At 36.7% G+C, this 27,869-nt stretch overlaps 2 protein-coding genes across 14 annotated transcripts in view; one reads left to right on the forward strand and one right to left on the reverse strand.

Moving 5' to 3' along the window:
• LOC125233968 (casein kinase I) overlaps positions 1-13,050 on the forward strand; it is a 71,947-nt gene extending 58,897 nt beyond the window's left edge. For 5 of the 11 annotated variants that reach the window (XM_048140147.1, XM_048140146.1, XM_048140142.1 and 2 more), the window contains 3 exons: positions 2,137-2,190; positions 5,623-5,747; positions 7,934-13,050. In XM_048140147.1, the coding sequence (XP_047996104.1) occupies positions 2,137-2,190; positions 5,623-5,747; positions 7,934-8,009 (255 nt within the window). In that variant the 3' untranslated portion in view covers positions 8,010-13,050. The remainder of the gene's footprint in view (positions 1-2,136; positions 2,191-5,622; positions 5,748-7,933) is intronic. The other 6 variants (XM_048140139.1, XM_048140138.1, XM_048140141.1 and 3 more) reach the window with 6 other exon arrangements.
• A 3,840-nt stretch (positions 13,051-16,890) lies between these two features.
• Positions 16,891-27,869, reverse strand: part of LOC125233878 — a 35,453-nt gene continuing 24,474 nt past the window's right edge. For all 3 annotated transcript variants that reach the window (XM_048140031.1, XM_048140029.1, XM_048140030.1), the window contains 4 exons: positions 24,605-24,863; positions 20,628-20,727; positions 18,809-19,007; positions 16,891-17,877 (listed from right to left, as the gene is read on the reverse strand). In XM_048140031.1, coding sequence (XP_047995988.1) covers positions 17,405-17,877; positions 18,809-19,007; positions 20,628-20,727; positions 24,605-24,863 — 1,031 coding nt within the window. In that variant the 3' untranslated portion in view covers positions 16,891-17,404. The remainder of the gene's footprint in view (positions 17,878-18,808; positions 19,008-20,627; positions 20,728-24,604; positions 24,864-27,869) is intronic.

Genomic DNA, 27,869 nt, shown 5'->3' on the forward strand with positions numbered 1-27,869 from the left:
GGACAGTGTTATGGAATAAGCGATCAAGCGACAGTTAGTTGAAATCGAGAAAATGAGCTAGAAAGATTTGAAATTTGAATCAGTTGTTGTAAGTTCATTTATAAAGTTAAAAAGTTAATTTTGACATTGAACCTATAAAAGTGTTCATAATTTAAATAGATAAAAAAAATAACACCATACCTATTCAAGTTTCGAAGTTATTAACGTTTTTCCGCTTGATTCTTTATTGAACTAATACTGGGATGAGGTTAATTTATTTCGCCGTAGCGTACTATGAGACATATTTTGTCGCTTGATTCTTTAATGCAAATTGTTAGAGGTAAAGTGAATACTGGAATAAAATAAAATTCCATATATTTGAGTAAATAGTGCTATTGTAAATAAATCAACAACAATGTTTTCCTCCACAATGATTAGAACTAATCCGTCTAACAATTTAGTTTTGTTCTCCAATCAACTTTTTTAATAAATGTCAAAAAAATCAGCATATATGGCAAAATTGGCATTGTAACTAATAATAATTCATTAGTACTAGCCAGGATCACACACATAAGATATTATGATATAACAAAACCTCTTGATACTTAGTTCTCATTAAGCGAAATATCCTGCAATTTCAAATATGTAACAACGAATTAAACGACACTATTAGGGCGGTTAAATCGATATTGCGTTTATAAATCATCAAAACTTTAAACCAAAACGAATTAATAACATTTTTATGGCGTTTAACTCGATTTTGCGATTTAGAATATACACTTATTATAATTTGTAAAAGTAAATTTGGCGTTCAATTCGTTTTTACGTAACGACTTAGTACACAGGGCCATACAAATTTTAACGTGTCGCTTGATTCTACCCCCTAAAATAAGGCTGTAAGCATGATTTTTCAACAAAGAAATAGTCAATACTATAGATTATCACATTTATATCCGAACTGCATTCATAACTTTTTTTTCGGATTTTGGCGCTTAGTTCGCTATTCCATAACACCGTCCAATTAACGCTGAGAGTTCTTTACATTACAAAGAGGTTTAAATATTTTAATGACAACAAAATAGTGCGCGTAGATAATAGATAAACAATATGCAGATGTTTGATTCAATAGAACGTCTTATTTTTAGAAGATGCGTCGGCCCTTGCACCAAAATGAAATTATTTCCAGGTAAGTAGGATTAGTCATTTAGCCCAATGTTTTGTCACCACGTGCCACTAAAAAGAGTTTTACTATCGACAGAGACAGCAAAATACTGGTAATTTCTATGTCTAAGATTTACTCAGTATCGTATAATTCAAAGTATTGCAATAACATACTTAATTGTTTTGTTTGCTACTTGTGAACACTGCAGTTTTTCGCTATTTTTCGTTACCGATATATCGTTATAATATATCGGTAACGTTAACGTTATAATATAAACGTGTATACGTAATTTTAGCTCAATCGGTCGAATATATCTACTTCAAAATAATCCACAAAATTCCACCCAAACCAACATAGTTACAACATACGAGTACCTCCAATGTTATATACATACCTACTTGTAGTTACAAATAAGATATAAATGCAAAAACGGCCGACTGTGTAGTTTTAATGATTTATTCGTGGAATTTAGTCGATTGAAACTAAAACTAATTTAGTTGTTAGTCGAACATTCCCACAACTAATTTAATCGCAACTAAATCAATCGCGATTGAATAATGACGATTGATATTTTTAGTCGATTGATTAGTTAACTAAAAAATCAATCGATTGATGCCCATCTCTGGTTGAAAACATATTTCGACTACCAAACCGAAGATAATTATCGTACAAAAGTACTCATTTGTACCGAAATCAAAGGGTGAACTCAAACTTTTGACCGGTACTGTATACTAACTTACTCTTGACTTGACTTCAAAAGTATACGGTAGTGTCAACAACGATTTGTGTGTATGTTTCAATTTAAAGATTGGGTTGAACAACATAAATTTATATTTATAAATTAGCCTTGTTTTAAGTAGTTATAAATCAGGATAATGCCACTTTATCATATACCTATGTAGTTAAATAGTTTATTTTTTATTTTCTGCATGCTTTTCTGTGATTAAGCGACGTTGTGTACATTGTGGATGTATATTGGTGTATTTATTTTTTAGCTGTTGAAGAATAAGCATTTTCGGTATGTGAAATTCCCGGGATCAGTGTCCACGGTTAGTTTTAATTTTGCGGCAAGCCTCGTGTGTCTGTCTGCATGTCGCTTTTCAGTCGAATTATTGCATCGAAGAAGACCTTAACACAAAATTACCTTCTCTCTTGTGCCAAAGTGACTGTGCCTGTTCGATATTAGTGTTGTCGTATAATCATTTTGACATAAAAAAAAGGATTTTTTTAAAAAGTACATATGTAATAACAATAACTAAAACATTTATGAATGTGCAATCTTTGAAACTGAGGAATTTTAACTAGGGTAAATAGTATGTTTTAAATGACTTAACTTAATGTAGACTGAACTAAAATACGGCTAAGGACCTACAAATGAAATGGACAATTCATTGATTAATTATTTAAGTGTTCTTCCAAATTTATACATATTTCGCCATACCGCTGCTTGAATATGAAACAACTATAATTATTAAACTTGTACCTAAATTATTAAAGTTGTAAAATGATTACTTTTTGTTTTACTTTTGACTGTGTCGTTGTCTTCGATGCCAATAAAGTCGACTGTTCTTTGTGCTATTGTCTAAAACCTAAATAAAGGACAGCCAATATTCATTCATAAACAGCTATTTAGTGTCTGAATAAGAAGTCTGATCTATCTAGTGATTACCCGTTATTATGACGTCTTATTTTTATGTAGATGATCAATTAATTCCTTTCGCTAAAAAAACCTTAGATAATAACACCCTGCAGGGTTAGCACATGATTGCCGCGGGAGTATGTCGCCGCGAGATAGACTACCCGTCCTTATGTCATTTATACAGTTAGAAGAAGACGTGTGATCTATCTCGCCGCGACATACTCTCGCGGCCATCATGTGCTGGGCCCATTTCTCGAAGCTACATGTTACAATTTACAAGAGGTTGTCAATGTCTATTAATGACAAGTTGGAAAGAGACTCCCGCTTGGAACTTGTAACTTTCAGTTTTGATTGGGAAACTTCCAGTTTCCCAATATTTCAAGTTTTTTTTACGAGAAAGCTCGGCTTATTTGTGAATGATTAAGTGATTTAGGACTTCTTACTCGCGGAATGTGTTAAGGCTAGTTGGTCTTGTTTACGCTTTGTATGCTGCGTTGTCGTTAGTCGCTGTTCGCTTCTAGATGTTGTTTTTCTTTAATGCTTTTAATTTATGAGTCTTATTTAAATATCTATAAACACTAACCCCCTTATTCATAAACGTTTACTATTCTATCACACCGGTCTATATGTCGGAAAGGGACAAACGAACTTTATCGGCTTGATAACTTTAGTGAACGCTTATGAATATCCTTTATCTGTACGCTTCTTGAAATTAATGTTTGTTTATATTGAAAAACGTTTTTTGAGATTTATTCAAGTTTTGATAGAATAACTTTTTGTGCGATACATCTAGAATCTTAAGGACAAAAAATAGCTTTAGCTTGGTAATAATTATAAGTTGCAGAATGAAAACCACTTTAATGTTTTTTATAATGCCATAGACTTCATAGAGGAATAAGTAAGGGAAAAGTTTGTAACTTCATACATCAGTAAATGCGAGTTATTTGTATAGACATAGTTAAGTGACATCTAGCGACAGTCACGCGTCAACTAGCGTAAATTATCAGTACTGCTACTTTTCAATAAATGTCGCGACGAACGAAGAGTCTAATGCTCACCAATTTTTAGCTAATATTACAATCGTATTAATCAGTATTCTGTCTTCAATTCCTTCTGGTTGTAATATAAAATGTAAACTGTTCTAATATTATTTTTTTGGCAGACGAGACACAGTTGCCACCTAGTATCGAGTAGTGGTACTGATAATTCACGCTATTTGGCGCGTGATTGACGCGTAATTGTCACTAGATGTCACTTAACTATGTCTATACAAATAACCCGCATTTATCTTCCCTTACTTATTCCTCTATGATAATGCTTCACTTTTATTACTATACAAATTGAATCATAAATATCTTATGTGATCATTTTTGGTTGCTTTTAGCTCAATGTCACAAAAGAAATTTATGAATGATTAATAGAGCAGAAAACGTAATAAAAGCAAAGCATTTTTATGGAACCCTTCAACCGCTGCTCTCTTATACATTTGATAGATTGTGAGACGTTCTAATGTTAATAATGGCTATAAGATTTTAAACGAGACATACTCTATCAAAAAATTAATATGTACTTACATAATTCTTTTTTTTTATTAGATAAAGGGTTAATAATGAACAATATTCGAACACTGAGAGAAATTTGCATTGTGAATTTAACAAGTTCGACTTGTTGCGGTTTATCCGTTTGGATCAGCCAAACGTATGTTTAAAACAATGTGTCAGGTTGTTTTTATAAAATCGACTTGTTGATTCAAATATATTGCCGATTCAAATGACAAGTAGCTTGTTGTTTGAACCAAAGAGCACGTAGGCGCTATTTTAACCAAAAAACTTGTTGAACGAACATGAAAACTGGTTGTAATTTCTCTCAGTGAAATAATACCTATGATTTAAAGAGTATCTCTTAGATGTCGCGGGTGCACAGAGCGGATTCAAACAATAATATAGACGACTGATTATCAAATTTTACTTACAATGAATGCTATACTTGGGCCATTTTTTATCAAAGTTGTCCAAGAAAACTTTCTTTGGATTTGGAAATTTTTATGTGGTTTCCTCTCTGAATCTCTGAAAAAAAGTGTCTCAAGGTTTTTTTCCCATTCCGTTACGATTTTTTTTATACATTTTGTATGGCGGTAACGGAATGGAAGGTTTGAAAAATGTATAGAAATCTTGGGAGATTTTTTTCCTTCTATCGGGATCGAAAGACCTTGTGGTTCTCAGTATGAATCGCGTAAAAAATACCTATGTTACAAAAAAAGTAGGGTGGACAACTTAAAAAAAGCCCACTTACCGCATAGGCTAGTTTCCTATACTTAAAATAAAATATTTTATGCAGTGCACGAAATTAAGTACCACATAATTAGAAGAAAAATATGGATAGTAGTTATGTTTAAACATAATTTCTATTTAATAAGTCAAATAGAAAGATATAAAGTAAATGAATTGACCGTGACGTCACTCCTCAGTATTTCATAATAATTTCATATTAGCAAATCGTTTTGACAGTTCTTAAAAAGAAGCTGATTTGACTAGTAGGAAATTAGCCGATTGTCAAGTGGTGACTTACTATCTCCTTCACTCTAAAAAGACCAGTCAGAATGGCTCCGTGCACGCCCTATTTCTGAGTAGTTGAACATAAGATCTAATGCCTTAAGCCCATTTAGACGGTACGAGAACTCCCATACGAGTTTTATTACATTGCGGTATTTGACGGCTGTTCCAAATTGTATGTACCCTCAACAGTCCGCAATGTAACTAAAATCGCATGCGAGTTCGTACGCCGTGTAAATCAGGTGTTACTGAGGATCCATGCCGCCTCGCTCTAACTGTGCGCCCCGCAGGTGGTGTCGTCGACGAACGGCGAGCTGGGCGCGGACGACCCGACGGCGGGGCACTCCAACACGCCCATCACGGCGCCGCAGCACGACCCCGACGTCAACGACGACACCAAGTCAGTGTTCCAACTGTACGAACCCTTTTTATTTCTTTTTTACGCTAACGACTGACCGACTGACGGCGGGTAGTGGCACGAGTGGAACACGAAACGAGTTCTTAGAAAATAAAAATCAAACATATTAACTATTGAATTTAAAAGTTCGGCCATTTTGAGAGCGTAGGCGGAGCGTTAGCGGAGCGCAATGATAGCGGTGCGCCGGACGAACGCTGGCGTTGCGCCCGGCGGACGCCGGCGGGAACTAACGAGCGCGGATTGCGAGCGGACCGTCAGCGTTCGTCCGGCGTACCGCTCGTCCGGCGCACCGCTATCATTGCGCTCCGCTAACGCTACGCTATCAAAACGCTTTATATATGTAGTGGAGGCTTAAATCTCCTCTACATTACTAGGCTGTTGGCTGACAATTTAGTTGTTAAATGTTTGACAGCAGAGCAAAGTTTGTTTTGTTTGGTTTTTAGACTTCCGGGTATTATTCTTAAATATAACTGTGTTAAATTAAAAGTTATTAAAAACATCAAAATAGACTACTTTTTAAATTTTCGTTGCGATTTGTAACAACCAGTCAAAAATCCTCTTTGATATAAAAATTAAGTTGAACATTTTGAACGCTACCCGCAACTGACTATTGACTATGCATGATTTCATTTATCGTTAGAAGTGGTCGAACATGTAAGGAATTCATATTGTTACAAAATTACAAGTATTTATTTATTCATGGGAAATAATTTCAATACATTTTTGGCTACTTTTGTTTTATTAGTAATTTAATCATCATTTAAATGCGTTTTTAAGCTTCATAATGCCGCACAACTTGTAAATTCATACGTATGAGACATGGAGGCAACTCGTCGAACGTGGTTCGTGGTTAAGGGTGGGTGGGTCACTCTTGTATGCAGAAAAAAGTATTATATTTTCATTGGGCACAGTTACAAAAACTTGCCAACTGATGAAAATAAAGAGTATTTCAAATTATTTTGCAATTGGAATTCATATTCTGCCTCCGGATCCACTTAGTTTTCATATATTTTTTAGTACATTTTGTGTGGTGTGCGGAGTATCGGGAGTATATCTATCTATTGTCTTCTAATTTAAAATTTTGCTATAAAGATATACCATTATTGGCATCGTAATAGCATGCTAAAGGTTCAAAGAAAATAAACGAACAAAAAAACCTCAAAAATTAAAACCGTTTTTACACCCTACTCCATACAAAATACAAAAACTTCAACTGAAATCCGGAGGCAAAAAATGAAACATAAAAATTTCAAAAAAAATTGTGCACTAATTAATTACAAAATGGCACCTTTTTGTGACTGTGCCCACTAAAAAAATAAAAAAAAGTAAAAATGACCCACCCTGGTTAACCTGGTTGGTCAATTTCTTTTAATCTATGATCAATTGCTTTTGTAATGTTGTGCCGTCTCATTTTTTTCGAAAATTTCGACAGAAGTTTACGTGGAAATGTTTTGATAACTTATAATCGTTTTGCATAATAATTTATTGTTTACATTTCCAAAAAAAATTTCTTTGTTTCTGATTTTTCTTAAAAAGCTTGAAGTTTTTGAAAACATTCCTCTACTTACATAATTATATACTGTTCGTTTATGATAGATACATTTTTCCCAAATACTTTTTGTCATTTAAGGCTTTATTTTTTGATAAACCTACTTCCTAGATTTTGACTACCCATTTTGTAAGTAATCGGTTGGTTCAGAACAAGTTATTGCGTTATTAAATAATTTTTATTTCAGGCAGATTAGTTTCGTAGTTTTTAAATTAATGTTTTTATTTTATATCACTGTCTTCTTGCAAATTATAGTTTTGTTTCTTTTTTGTCAAGTATATACTTACATAATGAATATATTATAGGCATAATACATATAATATATTCATTATGTAAGTGTAACGCTCACCCAGTATGTAAAATTTTACAAATTTTATAAATGTGAAGTACTTCATGCATCCCAATAAGATTCATTATGGCGCGCCTTAGGGCCGATAGGGTCGGACTGAAACTTGTATCTGAACTGGAAGCCAACTGTAACGTGAGCGTAGTTTCCTTATAAGTTGGCTTTCAGTCTGTCTACTTATACTGTAACTAACTTATCAGTCCTTAAATGCAATAAGGTTCAAAGGGTTAACACTATCCATCCAATATGTCATTTAGTCGACGGCAGACTCCGTAAATCTTCATACAGGCAATCCGTCTATTCCAGATGCTGCTGCTTCTTCAAACGCAAAAAGAAGAAGTGCGCCGCGCGCGCGGGCAAGTGACGCGCACACACTTGCACGCTCCCACACACACACGCTCCCACACACGCACGCGGCTCCCGGCGCTCGTCTGCCGACCCTGCTCCGGCCGAGGCGAGGCGAGCCCGGTCGTTGAGGGCGCACGGCATGTGATTCTTCTGTCTTTGAAACTGTATATTAGGTGACGAAACACGTAGCCGATCGAGGTAACTCGGCATGACATTTGAGTTGAAAAAGTCTGGGGAGGGTCATTATTAACGTCAAATCTGTATGAAAGTATGACGTTTATAATAACGCACCCTTTTTTCTATAAAAATTGATGCAAAGTTAACTTAACCTGACTAGTGTGGCTGAGGCTAATGAAGAACAATATAACATTTTGAGGCAATTATTTTAGTAGATTTTAGGTAACTTTATGTCACAGAAAAACTGCGAGAATCGATGTATGTGCGTTACTATAAATCTAATATAAAAATAAGTTATCGTGTTATACTATTCTTCATTAATTAAAAGCAAATGCCACACGATTTTACGAGTCAAAGATTTGAGCATTCGAAATTCACCTGATGGAGTTCTATTCTCAAAATGCCCCCTTAATCATTTAATAAAGTAAGGCAATTTGTGAACACCATCCTAAGAGTATATATGCACAATCATTGACCACCTAATAATTGTAAAAAAAAATCAAAGATAGAAAAATCATAAATGTGAAGCCTTAATGATTGGCTTAAAGACTAGTATCGACTACTATCGACCCCTCTGCACTACAGCAAGAGTTTTCCACTTTTATTCTTTTGTGCAAATTCTTGAAAAAAAAAACATGAAGTTCTATTTATTGCCTTTAAAAATATTCGAATCTATGTTATATAAAAGCTATTTATTTGACCATATAATTTTATATTAATCGATTTTCAGCTAATAAATAAAACATCTGGATTTTATTTGAAAATGATTATTTTTTAAATAAATTTATTTTGATCCGAATTTGTGCTTAAAATAAATTGGTAAAACTTTATGCTGTAAAAGTTGAGGGACGAACTTTTCGATTCCTACGTTCTACAAATTAGGCTACCATGGCATATTGTGATAACCATAGTCGAAACTATCTTATTTATCAATATGAGAAACATATTTCACCATCTAATCATGGGATATCTGATATCAGGGTATGTATCCAAATGCACAAACGCTCACGAGAAGATCTGTTTCGTAGCTATCTATCTATCGCTTTTGCTTGTTGGCGCGACAGAGCCAGACTGCATTTTTACCGGCGTCCAACGATTGCCTTTAGGCTACGCTGGCTGACTACTATTAAGGTACATACAAAAAAATGGCATTACAAACTATTTCTAATATCTGTAAAATATGTTTGTAAGCTTATTATGTGCACGCATATTGAGAAATGTGATAAGTGATGTATTTTCTCTTCTAAAATAAGATAATTTCATCGATAGTTTTATCAAACCGGTAGTCCATTTTGTAAAACGTGCAATGGCTTAATAGCAGAACATTTTGATTAACTCTATACGTTTAAGGATACTTCGACGTATGGAGTGCAAATATTGGAATAGTATTCCAATGTAGTGAAATTTACATCTAATTCATTGTGTTAACATTATTTGCATGTCTGTATTTATAAAATTTAACTGGCCAACATTTCGCGCGGCGGCAAAAAAGGGTGACGTACTTCTACACATACAACAACTCTGACTGACTGTTGAGTCTTATGGATTTGTAACAAGTAGGTTGTACCTACCTTAACCCTTAGACGCGCGAAGTATGTAATGTTGACGCTGAAACATTTCAGATTTCGACCAAGTTCTCTTGAAATATAAGACGTTTGTTAGTATAAAGCGAATTTGGTTGTCAATTCTGTTTTTTAGTAAGAGAATGGACACTTCACACATCTAAAGGTTAAATGTATGGAGGATAGTATTTACCTGAACGCCGCCGACGCGCGATTTCTTGGCGTCGCCGTATTTATTTTGTCGGGACCACTATCCCTTTCAGAACCATTGAGATACTATTTCAAGCGTCGGGAATAAGTCATAACTGTGCTCATCGCCACAACCTAGCTTCTACCTTTACGATTAAAATCACATGTAAAATACTTATATAAAGAATTTTATGTAAATTTAATAAGGTTATCGTCGCTCAGAAACACGCGGTTCATTTAAAAGCGACTTAATCTCTGTTGTCATTGCTATTGAAATCTTTATTATACTATAGTGTTCGTGGAGAAAAGTGGAATCATTGTTATTCGAATCGATACTCAGAAAGCGATCGTAGTTCTCGCCATCATTAGTATAAGTCGACGGGCCGTGGCGGCGGGTGCGTCGCTGTAGTCGCCGGTTCAGTTTTGTGTTCCCGTCCGTAGCGAATTATGTTTCATATTTTTTCAATTCTTATCCTTTCTGGCGGCTGACTTATCGTCGAAAAAGCGAGTAGCTTTAATATTATTTTTCCCAAAAACAATCTTGTGTGAATACAAGACATATTTATTAATTACTCATCGTTTACATAGTTGGCAGAAATTAAGCCGAGGCCGTAATAAGACGTTCCAAGTATCGAGAATAATAAACAAATTTAACAAAATCGTTTGGAGCGAAATGATGGCTGAAGAGTTTTAGATTAAAGCGCTTCTCGCCGTTCGTCGACGGGCAGCCGCCCCTCTGAGACGTGAGATTTACTATAAGTACCTCATTTATATAACTTAGGTCCGCGTTGGTCCATTCCAGCCTCCATCGTCATAGATGTAACAGACTAGTGTCGGTTGACGCAATCGACATCCCGTTTTCATTACTTACGCTGTGTATTGGATTTTGTTACTTAGTAAAGCATTACCATAACATATGAGTTACGTTCTGTCGGCCGGCGCGCGCGGGGAGCCGCTCCGGTATTCCATGCAGGTTGTGACTCGGGGCTCGGCCGCTCGCCGCGAGCGCCGGAGCGTTCTAGGTTAGAATTTATTTAGTCATTTTGTAAACTAAGTTCACGTGCGAAACAAGTATGGTTATCATATTATTTAAATCGGCTCCGTTCCTATAGAGGCCACATACTTTCCTATCATTATTTATGCTCGTATTCTTTAATTATAGTTTTAATATATGACGTAATTTCACGCAATAAGTAAGAAAGTGTCAAAAGCTCTTCAGTATGGGAGTGATCGTTTTCGACGGCATCGCTATTAACGTGCAATAATTTATGTAAAAGTTCACGACGGCGTGTAAAGGTTGTTCGCCGGCGCGCTCGAGCCGGGCCGAGCGACCGATCCACAAGACTGACTAACATTTCACCTTCGTGTACAAACGCGGCTGAGAGCGAGTCAATTCACGTTTGCGAGCTTTCTTTTCATATAGTTCTTATGACCGTATATCAGTTTGATTAGAGTAGTCGACACTCCTCGGGGCGCGGTCGTTCCACACACACGCTTGCATGGAGGCGACTCACTCAGTGGCGGCGGAGTCAGCATGCGAGAGACTGAGTAATTGAGTATGAGTAGTCTGGTACGGAGTAGGCGCCGGCAGCCGCGGCCGCGGGACGCGACATCGACACCATTGGTCTAGATTTGGTCATTCATTTTTATGTTATTGTTAAAGTTTCAAAAGTGCGTTAAATTTCGTTGGTCGTTATGATTTGGAGTCTTCCCTGTGCGTATGAAAATATTACAGTATGGCTAAATTCTACTAAATGGTGAGGTGTGGTCGCCGCGGCCGCCGCGTCGTCGGTGTAATTGTACAGCTTAGGAGGAAATACAATTGTATATTTTTGCTTGGTCAGGGCGCGGCAAGTATTATCGAAAACGCGTGAGCGTAGGAGTAAGGTTTTGTGGACGACGATTTGGCAAACTCGAAAACCTGGGGCTGCCCTGTTGTCGTCTATAACGAGTAATGGATTAGTCACAGATGTAGTCATCACAAATGTGTATTCCCGCATTAGAAGTTATTCATTTTTGGCTAAGTATATTTGAAGTGATTTAACATTAAAACATCTTGTTGTGTCGATTTCATATTTTTAGAAAAATACTATTATTATCGAAAATTTGTAAATGTAAAAGGGAAGTTCTTTTTATTTCTTCAATCATGTTTTTTGAATTATTGTGAACAAAATGAAGTATTTTCCTCGTTAAATGTTCGTTAACTCGTATTGTACAAGGCAATATTATAATGGAGTGTAATTAAACCATGTATGTCTAAACATGATCGTAAATACCATAGTTGTACCTAATTGTTACTTTCTATTTGCTAGATAGTATAATCAAATTAGATTGGGTATTAAAATGTAAAGTGTTTTGTAACCCGCGAACAAATGAATCTGCGCGTCTACGCAACACATTTATTCGAGTTCGTAACGCAAATGCTGTCGGTGGCGATATACGTTAGGATAATTTACTGGTACTTGCTGCTCATGATATTTTATACAATATGCGTGTTGTGTTCGAGTCATTTACACTTTGCTTTTCCCAAGCTACAGTCATTATTAAAACGGCGGTATTCAGGTGTGAAATATAAGGTGCTCAGAGATCCGGCGTTCAAGACGGAAGGTCGAGTGTAAATAACGCGAGCACACACACCTAGCCACCGTCGGATAGCGTTAAAACTTTACAAAATAACCACAATGTTATAAAGCACCTTTTATTTCCTTGATCGCATAGTTACACTATGTAAATCCGAACAATATGTGAAAGTTGCACCAAAAATGTATTTGTACGTGGCCGAGGCCCGCCCGGTAGGCTGGAGTAGTTAATTTAAATTATACTTTAAAGTTCGCTTACCTAAAGTAAGTCTGTTCGATCGGTCTGCGAACGCACGATGAAGATTTTTAAGCTATAGTTATAACTTTATGTATTATAATACATGATGCTTTTGAAACTGAATTGAATTCTTATTGTAAGTATAAAATAAATATTAATATTCATAGAAACAGTTCTCAGTGTTTATTTTTCTGTAAGATGTATGGTAAAAATTTGCATACGCAATTTGACTTGTATTCAGTTAAGGTCACAACCTGTTCAAAAATACGAAAATATTTGTTAACTCATAATTAAATAAAGCTTATTATAAGATACTTGTTTTATTCGTTTTAATTGCAGGCTCTTCATTACCATAGACAAAGACCTATATAACTTCGTAAAGACCGATAAAGTCTAAGAAAAAAACGTACCCCAAAACCATACAGAAAAAGGTACGGTGAGCTAGATGGCGATACACCTTTGGGGTACGCTCGGCTAGATGGCGCTAATATTAATATTTGACATTTTAAAACATATCAAGCTAATAATATGGGCCAAATTGTCAAAACTGAGGTTCAAAAGTTTTAAGCTTGTGTCGAGAGATGGCAGTCTATGCACTGTGATTACATATTTTACTTTGATAGTCATTCTCTATAATACTCGATCCTCTTTGCCATAGATAATATGAACATTAAAAATACAGCATTCAAAGAAGCTTGAATTCAAACAAAAATTTATCTATTGTATTAGAAGTGTACCTACATCAATAGTGGCCTTGGGTCAAGAATATTATATACCATGGATTTTGCGTGCCGACCAATGAGTTGAAGCCAGGTTCATTCACCTTTACTCCTATGTTCTATCTCTTTCCGACACTGTGATGTATTGCCAGATTAGTTACTAAAAAAAACGTATAAAACATTCTTCAATCAAATTGACTTACTTTTCTTTGTATTATACGAAAAAAAACTCAATCAAAAACCTTATTTCTCCGGTATTTACCTCCTGCGTACTATGGGAACACTAATAATGAAAAAATATGCCCGATATGTCAGAATTGTCAAAAGTCATTCACCGATTCAGATATTTATTTTGCGAAATAAACGTTTTTCGACGATTTACTTAAGTTCTGCGCTATGTATTGCATAGTGAACCATTGTGGAAGTAAATGGAAACCGAAATCCGACGTAAAATTTCACAAGTAAGTACTTATTTTACCAAAATGTTCATAAACCTCGCTGGCAATAAATTTTCTGCTATTTTGCTTGTAATCTTGGTTAGTTCTTATCATTATATTGTTTTCATTGTCTCAAATTATATCAAAATTCCCACGAATAGGTTTAGAACGATTAATATGACCTTTAAAGAAAAATAATGCTATGTGTGGTTTTACGACTAGGGTGACCAATCTTTTTTCTTGCATGGTATTTACTCTTATTGAATGGAGCTAAATCTATCAACTTGGTACGGTTTCTATGTTCATAGTTCATATCACAGTATAATAATACCAACTTTATTGTTTATGTCTTTACAATTAACATGAATAATATTAAACTTTTCAGTGTTCCAAAAGATGAAGGAAGGAGGCAGCGTTGGCTGTCGATTGTACCGATAAAAGGAAATGTTTCAGAGCGTTCGACAATTTGCAGATTTGCACTTTAAGCCTGAAGATTATGACACAGAAAGAAATTTTAAAAATCGGTCCAGTAACGACGGAGATATCGTGGCATAAACATTAAATTGAGATACATATATATATATATATATATATACATGCGAAGAGAATTGAAATACGTACGAATTGAGAACCACCTTCCTTGAGATTTGGGGCGGCGCTTAAAAATAAAGATACTGTTTTAAAACGTCCTAGTATTTCATTATTTCCCCATTGACAAATACTTCCCTTATATTTTTGTGGCTATTCCCACTAGTTACCACCAAGTTTTTACCTGTCCTAACTACTGGGATTTTCCCCACATTGTTAATTACCACACCGGGGGTTGATAGCTACTGGGATTAGTTTTCCCAGTAGTTACTACCAAAATATTATTGTGATAGTTTAAAGTGACTGAAACATTTTTTAATAAATACAGGTGTCAGTAAAAGAAAAGTTATATTTTAAGCCTCGTGTTGCAACACTCACCACGCTCTTATTCTGGAACGGTTCTGAAAAAAAAATCCCAGTAGTTTACCACTGGTAAAAACTGTACCGTATTTTGTGGCGTAAGGCAAAGTAACTGCAGAGTGGTATAGAAATGGACCTTATTGGCGGTTGACAAATTAGTAAGGTGCATTAGAGTAATTCCGAATGACAGAAATGTTCAGATAATTCCGAAAGGGGAATCTTGATATGACGGAAATAATGGTGATTTCTATGCGACTTTCCTAATTAGACGACTTTCGGAATTGCCCTAATGTACCTTACTTTTTGAGTTTGTGAGGATGGATGTTCACTTTCGTGATAAAACGATTGATCGGATTTGAATTTAATAAATTACAAAATTAATCAGTCGTATAAACGTAATACGTCAAATTCCGCGGGATATCCCTAATGTATGCTTAATCATGGACACCCTAAAGAAAGAGATGCAAGACCGGCGTGACGTAATTCAAGGTCAAATTTTCTGGCTTCAACGTAATGTTCGGCACGCAATATCCATGGTATATAATATTCTTGCCTTGGGTCAAAGGTGGAAAAATTGCCTTGGAGTCCTCAATACAAAGATTCCAATTTACGAATGAGTTAGTAGGCTATTTTAGAGGTACCTATTCGCTTGTTCGGTTATCAATCTTATATGTCACGAGCCATTACATAATAAGGATTCCTTTTTGTATCATTTTGGCACGGAACCCTAAAAATGACGTTCCTTGTAATGTCACGGAAACACGAACTTGTCATGCTATTTCAGTCTTACTACACGAAATACTGACATTGACTGAACTAGCATGACAAATACGAAGGAAAAAAAATTCGCACTACATCAGAAGTAGCACTAGACAGAGAAGATTGGAAAAAGAGGAGGGAAGCCTTTGCCCAGCGTGGACACACTGAATAATAATAACTACATCTGTACACCAAGTGGGAATTTTAGTTACTTGAAGTCTAAGAGATAATAGGGTTAAATCGGTACTAATTTGGTTCACTATCGCACAGCTCATTTTTGACCATGGTCTGTTTATAGTAAAAACCGGTAGCCTAGACCAAAACAATGCTACGACTAAAACTCCCGAATGTCAAACATGACTAGTTTACGAGAAATTATTTTTTGAAATTTAGGGCAAATGTACCCGAAAATTGACTAAAACTCAAAATATCCTGAGAACGGTATCCATAGGATCTAGAAATTATGGTGTGTTTAAACGTCCCATATAAAATCCCCATAGAGTAATTAAGCACACCATAATTTTTAGATCCTATGGAATTGCTTAATGCAATAATTATGGCATATAGGGAAGCTAATCACCTTTCAGTAAAAAAATAAAAGAAATGCTAATATACAGGAACTTTCGGAAAAAAAATCAAAATCGAAAATGACTAATTTGGTTCTAATATGAATGATGTTAGGACTGTGCTGATTATTCCATACGATAGTATATTGCTAGTTCTATAAGTTCTCTCTAAGTGTTTTTTGATAATCGATACCGTTCTCAGGATATTTTGAGTTTTAGTCAATTTTCGGGTACATTTGCCCTAAATTTCAAAAAATAATTTCTCGTAAACTAGTCATATTTGACATTCGGGAGTTTTAGTCGTAGCATTGTTTTGGTCTAGGCTACCGGTATTTACTATAAACAGACCATGGTAAAAAATGAGGTCTGATCCCACACTGTGTATCGCTATGAACTGACAGGACTCGTAGTGAGTTTTGTTTTGCCATCTGGCGATTATTTTTGACAGATTTTTAAGTCTTAGGCAGCGTCCACACTTAAACGTGCGCCACGCCGCCTGGGCGCGTCTTACGTCCTTCCTATACAAAATGTACTGAGGATACGTTTTTTGAATTACATTCAGGCGGCGTGGCGGAGACGTCCGTTGCGCGCCGCGACACGCGACGCCTAAGTGGGGACACTGCCTAAGAATTTCATTCATTGGGTTTTTCAAAGATTGATCTTTAAATTTTAAAACGCTGATTGCGCTAGGAGGGCATGGCTTAACTTAAATGAAAGGTACAATCATATTACTCGTACAGTTTATTTCGACTAACTTCCACATTCCAATCAATAAGACAATAAACTTAAAACAATCGTGTAAGTAGTAGATAATATAACGGAACTACAGCTAAAAAGTGAATCCGAACAGATAGCTTACTCTAGCCTAGCTAACACTACGGCGATTAACACATAATTGCACCAATTTAACACAAAATGCCTTAAATAAAAATTGCGTAACAAAGTAAAAATATATCTAATATAGTCTAAGATTATAATCATTATATTAATTTGAAGTCTTAAATAAATAACTCTTTCAATTCATCTACGTAATATCATACTTCATCTGGAGATAATACTTAGCCTAGAATAAAATCATATGATCTCACTAACGCAAGGAATAGTTTCATCGAAATAAAATCATAGTAAAAATAGAGAAAAATATATTGTAACAAAATATAAAGTTAGAAATAATTATGCAATTTGGAAATACCATATAAGATAAAAATGAAGCGTAGGAACTTATATGGTATACAATCTAAATACCGTTCACACCGTTCACAATGAAGCTTTTGACCTCGGTGATATTTCTCGTGTCGTAATCGGAGACCTCTTCTACCAGTATGTCTTCGTTCTTGACGGGTATGGGGAAGAGGTCTATCAGCTCGCCGAGTTTCCTGCCGGTGGACATGAGGGTGTTGGTGAAGAACGCGTTGTCTTCGATTTCGTCTATCTTGGCTTCTATCTTGTATGCGTTTTCGTAGTTTTCCTCCTTGACGATGGGCGGGAGGTAGTCGCGGCCGTCGTCGTAGTCGAAGTGTACGGTTTTCATGCGTTTCTTGAGGTTGGGCGGCCAGTCCTCGTCGATGGGTAGATCATGGTAGCCGCCGGGCAGCGCGGGCAGCTCGGCCTTGGTGACCTGGTAGTCGTGGTCGGAGTGCCGGTTGAAGGTGATCAGCTCGTCCATGTTGAACTCTCCGTCGTCGATCACGGCTTCGTCCAACACCATTTCTGGAAATAGATGGACTTATTAATCAGCTGGCAGAGGATTTTGAAGATTTGCTAGCCCATATAGCCTACACCACAATTGAACCCATATCCAGATATCCACAGTCGACTTCTACGACACCATTGAATTTGAAATTAACAATTTAGTAATAAAGTGTAGGCATTGAATAATCCAGCTGGCATTTATGGTGCCCAAATATAATAAAATTAATTTGTAATCTAAAGCGTCAGAGTCGCATTGGCATGAAACCGGTTCATAATTGCAGTTTTCGCAGTATTTATCTGTATATAAAAAATAAAATCGACATCTTAACAATTACGTAATAATTGCATAATGCAGTTGGTCTCAAAGAAATTCAAGAAAGTTTGAGTTTATATTATGCAAGTGAAGTAAAGCGTTACGGCCACTTTCGAATGTTAAATAATCCCTGAAAGTTGCATAATTTTAATTATCAACTGTTTAAAATATAACAACCATTATAATTCTATAACATCCATCTAAATCTACAATCGAATAGTGAAAACAATATATGAAACAGTTATGTCATATGTGATTCTTTTTCATTATTTAACTGTTCTTGGACACCTGTTAAATTTTTAACGAAAATGAATGGTGTCACATGTGAATTTTAACTCTGCAAGCATCTGTTATGGACGTGTATTCAATGCGAACAATTATTATACTGTTGATTATTGAAAACAACACAATATTATTTTATTACTTTGCGCATATCGCCAGTGGTCGGGTAGATCTCGGTCGGTATGGTATGAGTATGCTTTTGAAAAGCATTCTATCCATAGGTGAACGTTTGTCGGAGTCATTAGTTCATGATCATATCGGACTTGCAGTGGGGCGTGCGGCGTGGAAGTCAAACAAAACTCATACAAGTATCCTAAGTCGAGGCTGCATAGCGTGCAGTTTATAAAGACTCACTAGTATGCTGCAGCAGCGCCCGGGCTCGCTGCGCGGGCGCGGCGGGCACGGCGGCGGCGGGCGCGGGCGCGTGGGGCGGCGCGCGCACGTCGTCGCGCAGGGACGGCAGCGCCACCAGCGCCACCGACAGCAGCAGCACCAGCAGGCACGTGGCGGGCTGCGCCTTGCCGCCCGCTGTTGTGGCGCCCGTCAACACGTTCTACAACAATGTTAATAAACTGATCAGATGCTTAATCATTTTGAAGAGATAACCACTATGATTTTTGACCCACCCCCGGCGCAAAATCGACGTTATAAGTTTGACGTGTCTGTCTGTCCCGTCGTAGCTTTCGAACGGATCTACCGATTTAGAATTCGTGTTTTTTTTTTGTTTGAAAGCTGAATTAATCGGGAGTGTTTTTAGCTATGTTTGATGAAAATCGGTCCACTATGTCGGGGTTTTTTTCAATTTTTTTTCAGGTGCGCTTGATTAAACAAACGTTTTGGATTTTTTTTTGAGTCAAGAGTTCTAGAGAGGTAGGATTGGACTAGCAAGTCGTTCGATCTTCAAATAGTACCCGATCAACACGGCAAACCTAAATGTGACGGGACGGAATAGATAGTTATGTAAGCACATGCCAAAGTGATTACGGCTTCTATTTACAAAATTAACACAAAAATGTAGCGCAATGTCACCCAAGTGTCAAAACTATTATCATCGTAATTGGTAGGTAATCACAGCAGCTATGCATCGACCTCTAAAATACTACATTACATAACACTGGTAGTAAACAAGATATCGCCGACAACAGTCTCATTAACTCTCAAGGACCAATGCAAGTTCACGCCCCAGCGCGTTTACATGATGAGAATAATATGCCAGCAACACATTTTTTTTCTGGACATTATAAAAGTCAAACGTATCCTAAAAAGTTGAAAGACTTCATTGCTAAGGGAATAAAAAAAAACTCTTCAACGAATAACTAAAGCATTTTATATTAAGGTACTGGCAGAACACCAGCGATGTGGCTTGCCGCATCACGACGCTGAGTCAGCGCCTTTTCTCTGTCACGATGCATGGCATAGGTATTAGTTAAAATTTTACTGCTTTTTGTTTTTAATTTTTTTGATGTTAAATGTCAATGGCATGTATGTTGTGGGTATGAATAAAGAATGTATCTATCTAAAGCAGCCATCACATGACTTCATTGTTTTATGAATCTACACTGCTAACAAAACGGGAGTCGGAGAACGCAGAAACTATGTATTTATAATTTTATATTAATATGGACTGTTCGACACTATGCTAAGGAACCACAACAGTTTTACCTCAGTATAGTTGCCATGCAGGCCACGGTGACTACAAAATTTTAGTTGATCTGATGATGGAGCGGAAAGATGGTCATAGAAACTCTGTTATGAAACGTCGTATCTCGTAAGGGGTTTTTGGTTTTTAGAAACGTCTCGGGGAGCAGTAGATGACTGTTGAAAGAAAGGTACAGTCGGAGATAAAGGCGTGTGCCAAAAATGAATTTTTTGCAAAAAAACTTATTATATCATCCTGTTCCTCTCACAAAGTCAATTGTCTTTTCTCTTGGTTTTCTTAGCCATTCTTGCACATTCTTCTCATCATCTTCACTTGCTTAGTTTAGGCTAATAACCACAAAATATAATATCGTCACTACTTTAAAAAAAATCTCGTATCTCACGGTGTTCCTCAAAGTTAAAACGCAGTAAGTCTATATGCATTCCATACATACTTACTACAATTTTCTTTTCATTGACAGACGAAAATGCAAGTTTTTTAAAAAGTAGTGACGATATATAAATTAAGTCTTACCTGTAACCTCTTCAGCTGTGCGGACAGCGACTGATTCTGTGACTGGAGGATCTTTATCCTTCGGATCAGGGTTTGATTCTCGGCTGTGCATTGTTTAACCCTGCAACAACAAAGTTAGGTCATTAAGATAACTACTAGCAGTTAATCATAATCGTTTATTGCACCACAGTCAATAAATACAAGCTGTTACAAAATAATACATAGTTCCTCCTGGACCCTGCATGGTAGGGTATGGCAAACATTTAATTAAGAGTTACTCAGCTTATTGTCGATATCCTATCGGCCAGTGGTGGGCAAACTTTTTTCAATTTAGGGGTCAAAATTTGAGAGGGGAGTTAAATTTACACCAAAAATGATTTTTTAACCCCCGACGCAAAAACGACGGGGTATTATAAGTTTGACGTGTCTGTCTGTGTGTATGTCTGTCTGTCTGTCCGTTTGTCTGTCTGTCTGTCTGTGTGTGTGTTTGTCTGTGGCATCGTAGCTCTCGAACGGATGAACCGATTTTGATTTAGTTTTTTTTGTCTGAAAGCTGAGTTAGTGTTCTTAGCCATGTTTCTGAAAATCGGTCCACTACGTCGCGGTCGGGGGTTTTTTCAAAATTTTAATTTTGTTACTATTACTACAGTGCTCGTCATACCACACACTATTTTGAAGGACCGGCGGGGGATGATATTGTTTCCCGCTAGTGATAGGTCCTACCTATCTTATAATTTAGTAGTCATATATTTCTTGTATGTGGGTAGCTTTTGCACATTGTAATTTTTCCTCAGTCACCCGTTGACCACGAATGCTGTAAAGTGTTCGAAACGTCGGGTTGAATTGTAAATTCATTATACGCGATATAATCCGTTTCCATAGTTTTATTTCATGAGTAACTATCGCGGTAACCGATGACAATATTAGTAATTAATCCTTAAAATAAAATACTTTTATAACAACAATTTAAAGGACCCAATGAACATTTGCAATCATTTAACATCTTGTTTAAAAAGTGAATAATATCGTATCAACTCCAATGTTAAGCAACATCCCTCGTGTATGAGATAAAATAAAAAGGTCACTGTGCGGAATTCAGAGTCGTCCATTTGATTACATTATAATGTTACTAGAACAGTTACTATAGCGATAATATTGACGAGTAAAAGTCTCCAAATATTATTTAACTTCATGAACGCTAAAACTTCAGTACATACGGTATTTTTTTACGCACTAGTGCGAGAAGTGGTTCATTATATGTCAGGTCGAAACTTCGGAGGGCCATCTGTACTGAAAAATACACCTGAAAAACTTCGTACGATACACGTGCGAAAAGGAAATTCGTAACTCGTGTCGATTTAAAACACTTTAATATATCGCCACTCGTTTCGAACTTCCTTCTTTACGCACTTGTATCGTAATGTACTATTTTGTTCAAAATTTAAATTTTGTACCAACCACAAAGTAAACAAAATCGACATAGCCTCAAACTATGCATAGCTTGTACTATGGGTACCTACTAAGCGACTAAAGACATACTTATAAATAGCAAACATCCATAACTCAGGTACAAATATCTGATTTTATTCTTACTGGGATTCGAACCCGGAATCTCAGCTTCGCAACTATGTAATATAGTTATAGTTTGTGGTGTTATTTAAAGAAATATAATTTCTTTCTTGAAATATGTCAACATGTTGCAATATCTGCTTGAATTCAAGGTTTCTTGGAAATAATTGCTGTTTATCAACAAAACTACCGATCGCTTATCGTTAGCTCTATTTTTATTTTTCATTTATTGCTCAGTAACCCACGACTTTCCGTTATCTTAGTAATCGTGTGCATATTAAATTTTTATTGGGCCATCAATGTAAAAAAAAAAATTAAGTTTACACACAATAATAATTACAGTTTAAAATCAAATGACTAGCAACAAATATCAAATGACTAGAAACAAAGAGTTAACAACAATCTAAATATATAAAAGAAGAAACTGACTGACTGACTGACATTTCAACGCACAGCCGAACGAAACCACTGGTCCTAGAGATTCCAAATTTGGCACGTAGGTTCCTTATAAGTTGTAGAGGAGCACTAAGAAAGGATTTTTCAAAGTTCAACGTTTGAATAAGTGCGTTTTCACATTATCCGATCCGATATCGGATGTCGGACCGATATCCCATACATTACAGGCGCCATGTTGGATTTTTTCTATTGAAACCCTTCCGACATCCGATATCGGATCGGATAATGTGAAAACGGCCTAAGATTACTTTTAGTACGCGGACGAAGCCGCGAGAAAAAGCTAGTAAGTTTATAATTATAATAGTACATTACGATACAAGTGCGTATAAAAGGAAGTTCGAAACTAGTGGCGATAAATTAAAACACGACCAAAGGGAGTGTTTTAAATCGACACGAGTTATGAATTTCCTTTTCGCACGTGTATCGTACGACGTTTTTCAGTACAGATGACCCTCCGAAGTTTCGACCTGGCGTATAATGAACCACTTCACGCACTAGTGCGTAAAAAAAACACCATCTGTACTGAAAATGTATATAATGACATTAGTGCTCTAATACAGTACCCAAAACTTAGAGAAACTTTAATTCGTGATTTACAATGGTCTTTTAAACCGATCGTTTATATCAAGCGTGCAAAAAGTAGTAGGTATTGTATTATGCAACTAAGTACACACAATACAGGTTTGTTTCACGAGCGACTCGCCAAGTTGCTACACATACACATACGTCGTGAAATGTCATGCGGTGAAAGTCGGATTAATTGTTGAGTGCGGCCGAATTGGGCTGGCTCTTAAATTAAAGCGGAGAGCGCCACGCAAGGTTACACATCGATTGGGAGAATGACAGGGACTGAAGGGTATTTTACTATCATTCAGCATAAGAACGCCTAAAATATGGCATTTCTTCTTAATTGTAAGAACTATTCATGATTTCTCTCATAGTGACCAGGGTCAGGGTAGTAAGGTAGCTGGTAGGCAGGGTAATCAATCTTGTCCCCTCCATATTTCATGAACTATTGATCCCAGATAAAAAGTGTGAATATTTTTTTTGTAGAGAATTTTATGAAGATTGCCTGTGTCTCAGAACATTTTTTGCAATGTGACACAGTTTAAGAGATTCGCGAAAATTAAAAAAAACCGGCCAAGAGCGTGTCGGGCCACGCTCAGTGTAGGGTTCCGTAGTTTTCCGTATTTTTCTCAAAAACTACTGGACCTATCAAGTTCAAAACAATTTTCCTAGAAAGTATTTATAAAGTTCTACTTTTGTGATTTTTTTCATAATTTTTAAACATATGGTTCAAAAGTTAGAGGGGGGGGACGCACTTTTTCTTCCTTTAGGAGCGATTATTTCCGAAAATATTAATATTATCAAAAAACAATCTTAGAAAACCCTTCTTCATTTTTAAATACCTATCCAACAATATATCACACGTTGGGGTTGGAATGAAAAAAAATATCAGCCCCCACTTTACATGTAGGGGGGGTACCCTAATAAAACATTTTTTTCCATTTTTTATTTTTGCACTTTGTTGGCGTGATTGATATACATATTGGTACCAAATTTCAGCTTTCTAGTGCTAACGGTTACTGAGATTATCCGCGGACGGACGGACGGACGGACGGACAGACAGACATGGCGAAACTATAAGGGTTCCTAGTTAACTACGGAACCCTAAAAAGGGACCTTTGCACCCCCCTCCACCCGTTAGCTCCACCCCCACACCTCAGTACTTTGAGTACATGGATTAGAAGACTATTCCCTACAACTATGCCAAAATTCGCTTATACACGAGTTTTTTCCGTTGAGGTAGGCTTCGTTGAGTGAGTTACTTGCGCTTCCTCGAGTCCTGTGCAGAGATCTTATTCCTGTTATTCTTTCTGATCCATTTGAGCTCTCTCTCCTCATGCTCTCTAAGGGGGTAGCTGGAAGGCAAAGTGATGCATAGCTTGTCCAAGGTAATAAACAAAACTAACCTGTCTTCGAGTCCGTCAACGTACTCCTTCTTGCGCTTCCTAGAGTCTTGTGCGGAGATCTTATTCCTGATCTTCCTCCTGATCCTCTTGAGCTCCCTCTCCTCATGTTTGGTAAGGGGGTAGCTGGTAGGCAGGGTGATGCCCTCCTTGGCGAGGAGGCGGCGCTCTTCGGGAGTGAGGACCAGGCGGGGGTAGCCGCCGCCGCTGTTCTGGGGGGGATGGTCATCGTCATCCTCGCTGTGTTCCGTGCCAGAATCATCTGGGGAAAGAATTATAGATAAGGTACTGTAAAAACCTAGATGTTTACTTTGCTAACCCGAGAATAGGTGACGTGCAGCTAGACAATCAGTGCTCACTTGCGTATTAGGTTAATGTTGATAAAGATATTGGTATGGCTGCATTCGTAGTATATTGAACTTTAATCAATAAAAATAATAAAGACAATTTAATTTTGCAGGATTATTGTGGCAAATGGAGATAAAGATGATAACCTCAATATTGAGGTCTGAATGCTTTGCTATCTTTTGTAAAAGGCTGATGCAAATAATGTTTAAGGAAATCTTGTCTGGTTGCTAAATTTTTTACCAATACATTGATTTACGTTAATCAGTGTAAGTTTTAGTTTGTTTAAATAAGCTGTGTTTCCAGAATGTCTGACGAGTGCACTGTTTGAAATCATGTAATGCCTTGTTCAATACAAAGTTACGCTTACCGAAACGTTTCTGATTGCAATTTTTTTTATAAATTTACATTAGTGTAGTGATTTTCGTTCCAAGTTTCGTTGCCAGCACGGTTACTAGTATTATTAATGATTACGCTTTATTTTCAAAACTATGAAGAAATAAATAACAATCGCAAAATATTTTTACCCCAACCAGTTCTAACGCATAGGCATCACGCCCAAAACAATTTACATAGTACAATCAGGTATTTCCTAAAACGTATTCTCGTCACGCACACACACAAACGCGTGTCATTGACCTCACGCAGTAAATATCGGCAACTGTCATTTTTTCCTAAGTTCATCACTTCCAGCGTTCGTGAGATCATAGTTAACGGGTACTATGTGAGAAGTGCCTTATAATAATCTTCTAACTGTACTAATTCGTTTATTTTTGACCCTGTAGTATCAATATCATTTGAGGTGATTGCACGCTTTAGGATAGGTAAGATGTTTCTTACCAATCACACAATCATCGTTTAAAAGAAGTGTAAAATATCATTATAAAATCAGAAATGTATGTAGTTATTTTTTTATTATTGGTCGAGTTACAAAGTTTAAGGAATAATCTAAGCTTCTGAGTTATTTGAATTGAGAATAAAGAGAAGTTCCGCGGCTGTGTTTTTTAAAATATAACAGCCTGTATAAAAATACCGAAAGCGCAAAAAGAGAACGTTTATTTTAATTGGATCGTTTTGGTGGCAACTGTTTTCAGTTTTTGTTTCTCCTACTAGTTATCATGAATCTCAATTCTCATGTCAGTAGATGGGTAGATATTATGTCTAATAATAAAAACATCGGCTAGAATCAAGAGAGTCATCGCGCATCGTTAAAAGCTATAGTCTATTAAAGTGTTTATGAAAATAACATGTCGCGCGTCTAAATAAAGACAATTGCCTCCAATAATCGGAAACAGGGTCACTGCACTCCACGCAACCAAGGTTCTATGCTATAACAATTATCATAATCACATACAGCTTTCGTAACAGTAATTTCACTTTAAAATTGTAACGGTTTAACTTTTTGTTTGAATCCTAGCTGAGCGCCACAACGCAATACTTTTTGTTTTGCAAATAGATTACTGTATGCAACAAGTGTCGATTTTGTCAACAGCCAGTGGTCTGAATCTGGCAGCAAAAAATTTGAAGTTTCAAATTTAGAATTTAATCGCGAAATTCTTTGCTCGCTTGCGCATGGAAATTGCGGTACGAGCTATATTTGGTACTCAAACGTGCTTAGTGTTATTATTAAGTGAATTGCCAGTTATAAATCTTTCGCATGCCTCTGTCGGTACTAGAGGTAGTAGTTAAAGTTTGAAGTAAAAAATGGCTCGCAATGGAACCGGAACTCTTCGCAAAAAAGTTTGATAAAGTGATGCCTTAATTAGGTCTTCCGTAAACATAAAGTAATAAATTAATTGCAACTAATTCTTCTTAGAATAGAATATAATATTTTAATTCGTGAATACAGGCAAGACAAATTACACATTATAAACGATACCGCGAAATCTCAGCACATTTCCGATGACTTGCAGCGCTGATCTTCCGATGAGACCATCAAGTGAGAAAGATTCACCGAAGCTAACATACGGAAGAAAAACAAAATACATACAATGCCAGTGGTCAAAAGGTTAAATGGCAACAATGATGAAAACGTTAAACAAGAAAAACAACAACAGACACTTTAAATGGGTCATTCTCTGAGAGCAAGATTTTTCATGTCCGAGGCAAAATCCATGGGAACTGTTTGACATGATGCCAACGGCCACTTTTCATCATCGCACCGCTCGCCATCGACAGGGCGCTCATCCACACACCTTGCAACCTAAATGGTCGCGCACCGTGCGGTTTCAGAGGAATTTCCTCCCACGAACGCTCCGGCTGTGGAATGAGCTCCCTGTCGAGGTATTCCCGATGAACTACAGTATGGGGTTCTTCAAAAAAGGAGTGTACAAGTTTCTAATGGGTCGGCAACGCGCACGTGACACCCCTTGAGTTGCGGGCGTCCATAGGTTACGGTGACCGCTTTCCATCAGGCGGGCCGTATACCTGTTTGCCACCGACGTGGTATAAAAAAAAAAAATGAAATAATATTGAGGCGCTGATTTTTCTACAGACGGTTTGCACCTATACCAATCTGTTGCATATACAGTCATGCCCTTAAGGGTTTTAGTTTGTTTTATAGATTTTTTTAAAACCTTGTTCTTATAATTGCCACGACGCGTCCAAATGCTCTCCCAGTTTAGAATTTTGTCCGTGACTTCAAAATTTAGTAATTTTTGCTATTTCGAATCAGGTTTTCGCGTTTGACGATGGTCAGTCCAGCCGCGCGCCCCACGCATTGCTCTCGTAATGAACTATGTTTCAAACTAAGGAAGATATTAAAAGGGTTGCGGCAATTTTTCTAATTGCCACAACGATGAAATAATCTTAATCCAAAAAGCCATACTTCCGCTTGTCCTATCATGATGCCAAAGCAATTAAATTATTCAATGGATTGCACTAAATTGTTTTTCGATATATTTAGACAGAAAATACCAATATT

Source organism: Leguminivora glycinivorella, chromosome 15, assembly GCF_023078275.1.
Source record: "Leguminivora glycinivorella isolate SPB_JAAS2020 chromosome 15, LegGlyc_1.1, whole genome shotgun sequence".
Taxonomy (NCBI): Eukaryota; Metazoa; Arthropoda; class Insecta; order Lepidoptera; family Tortricidae; genus Leguminivora; species Leguminivora glycinivorella.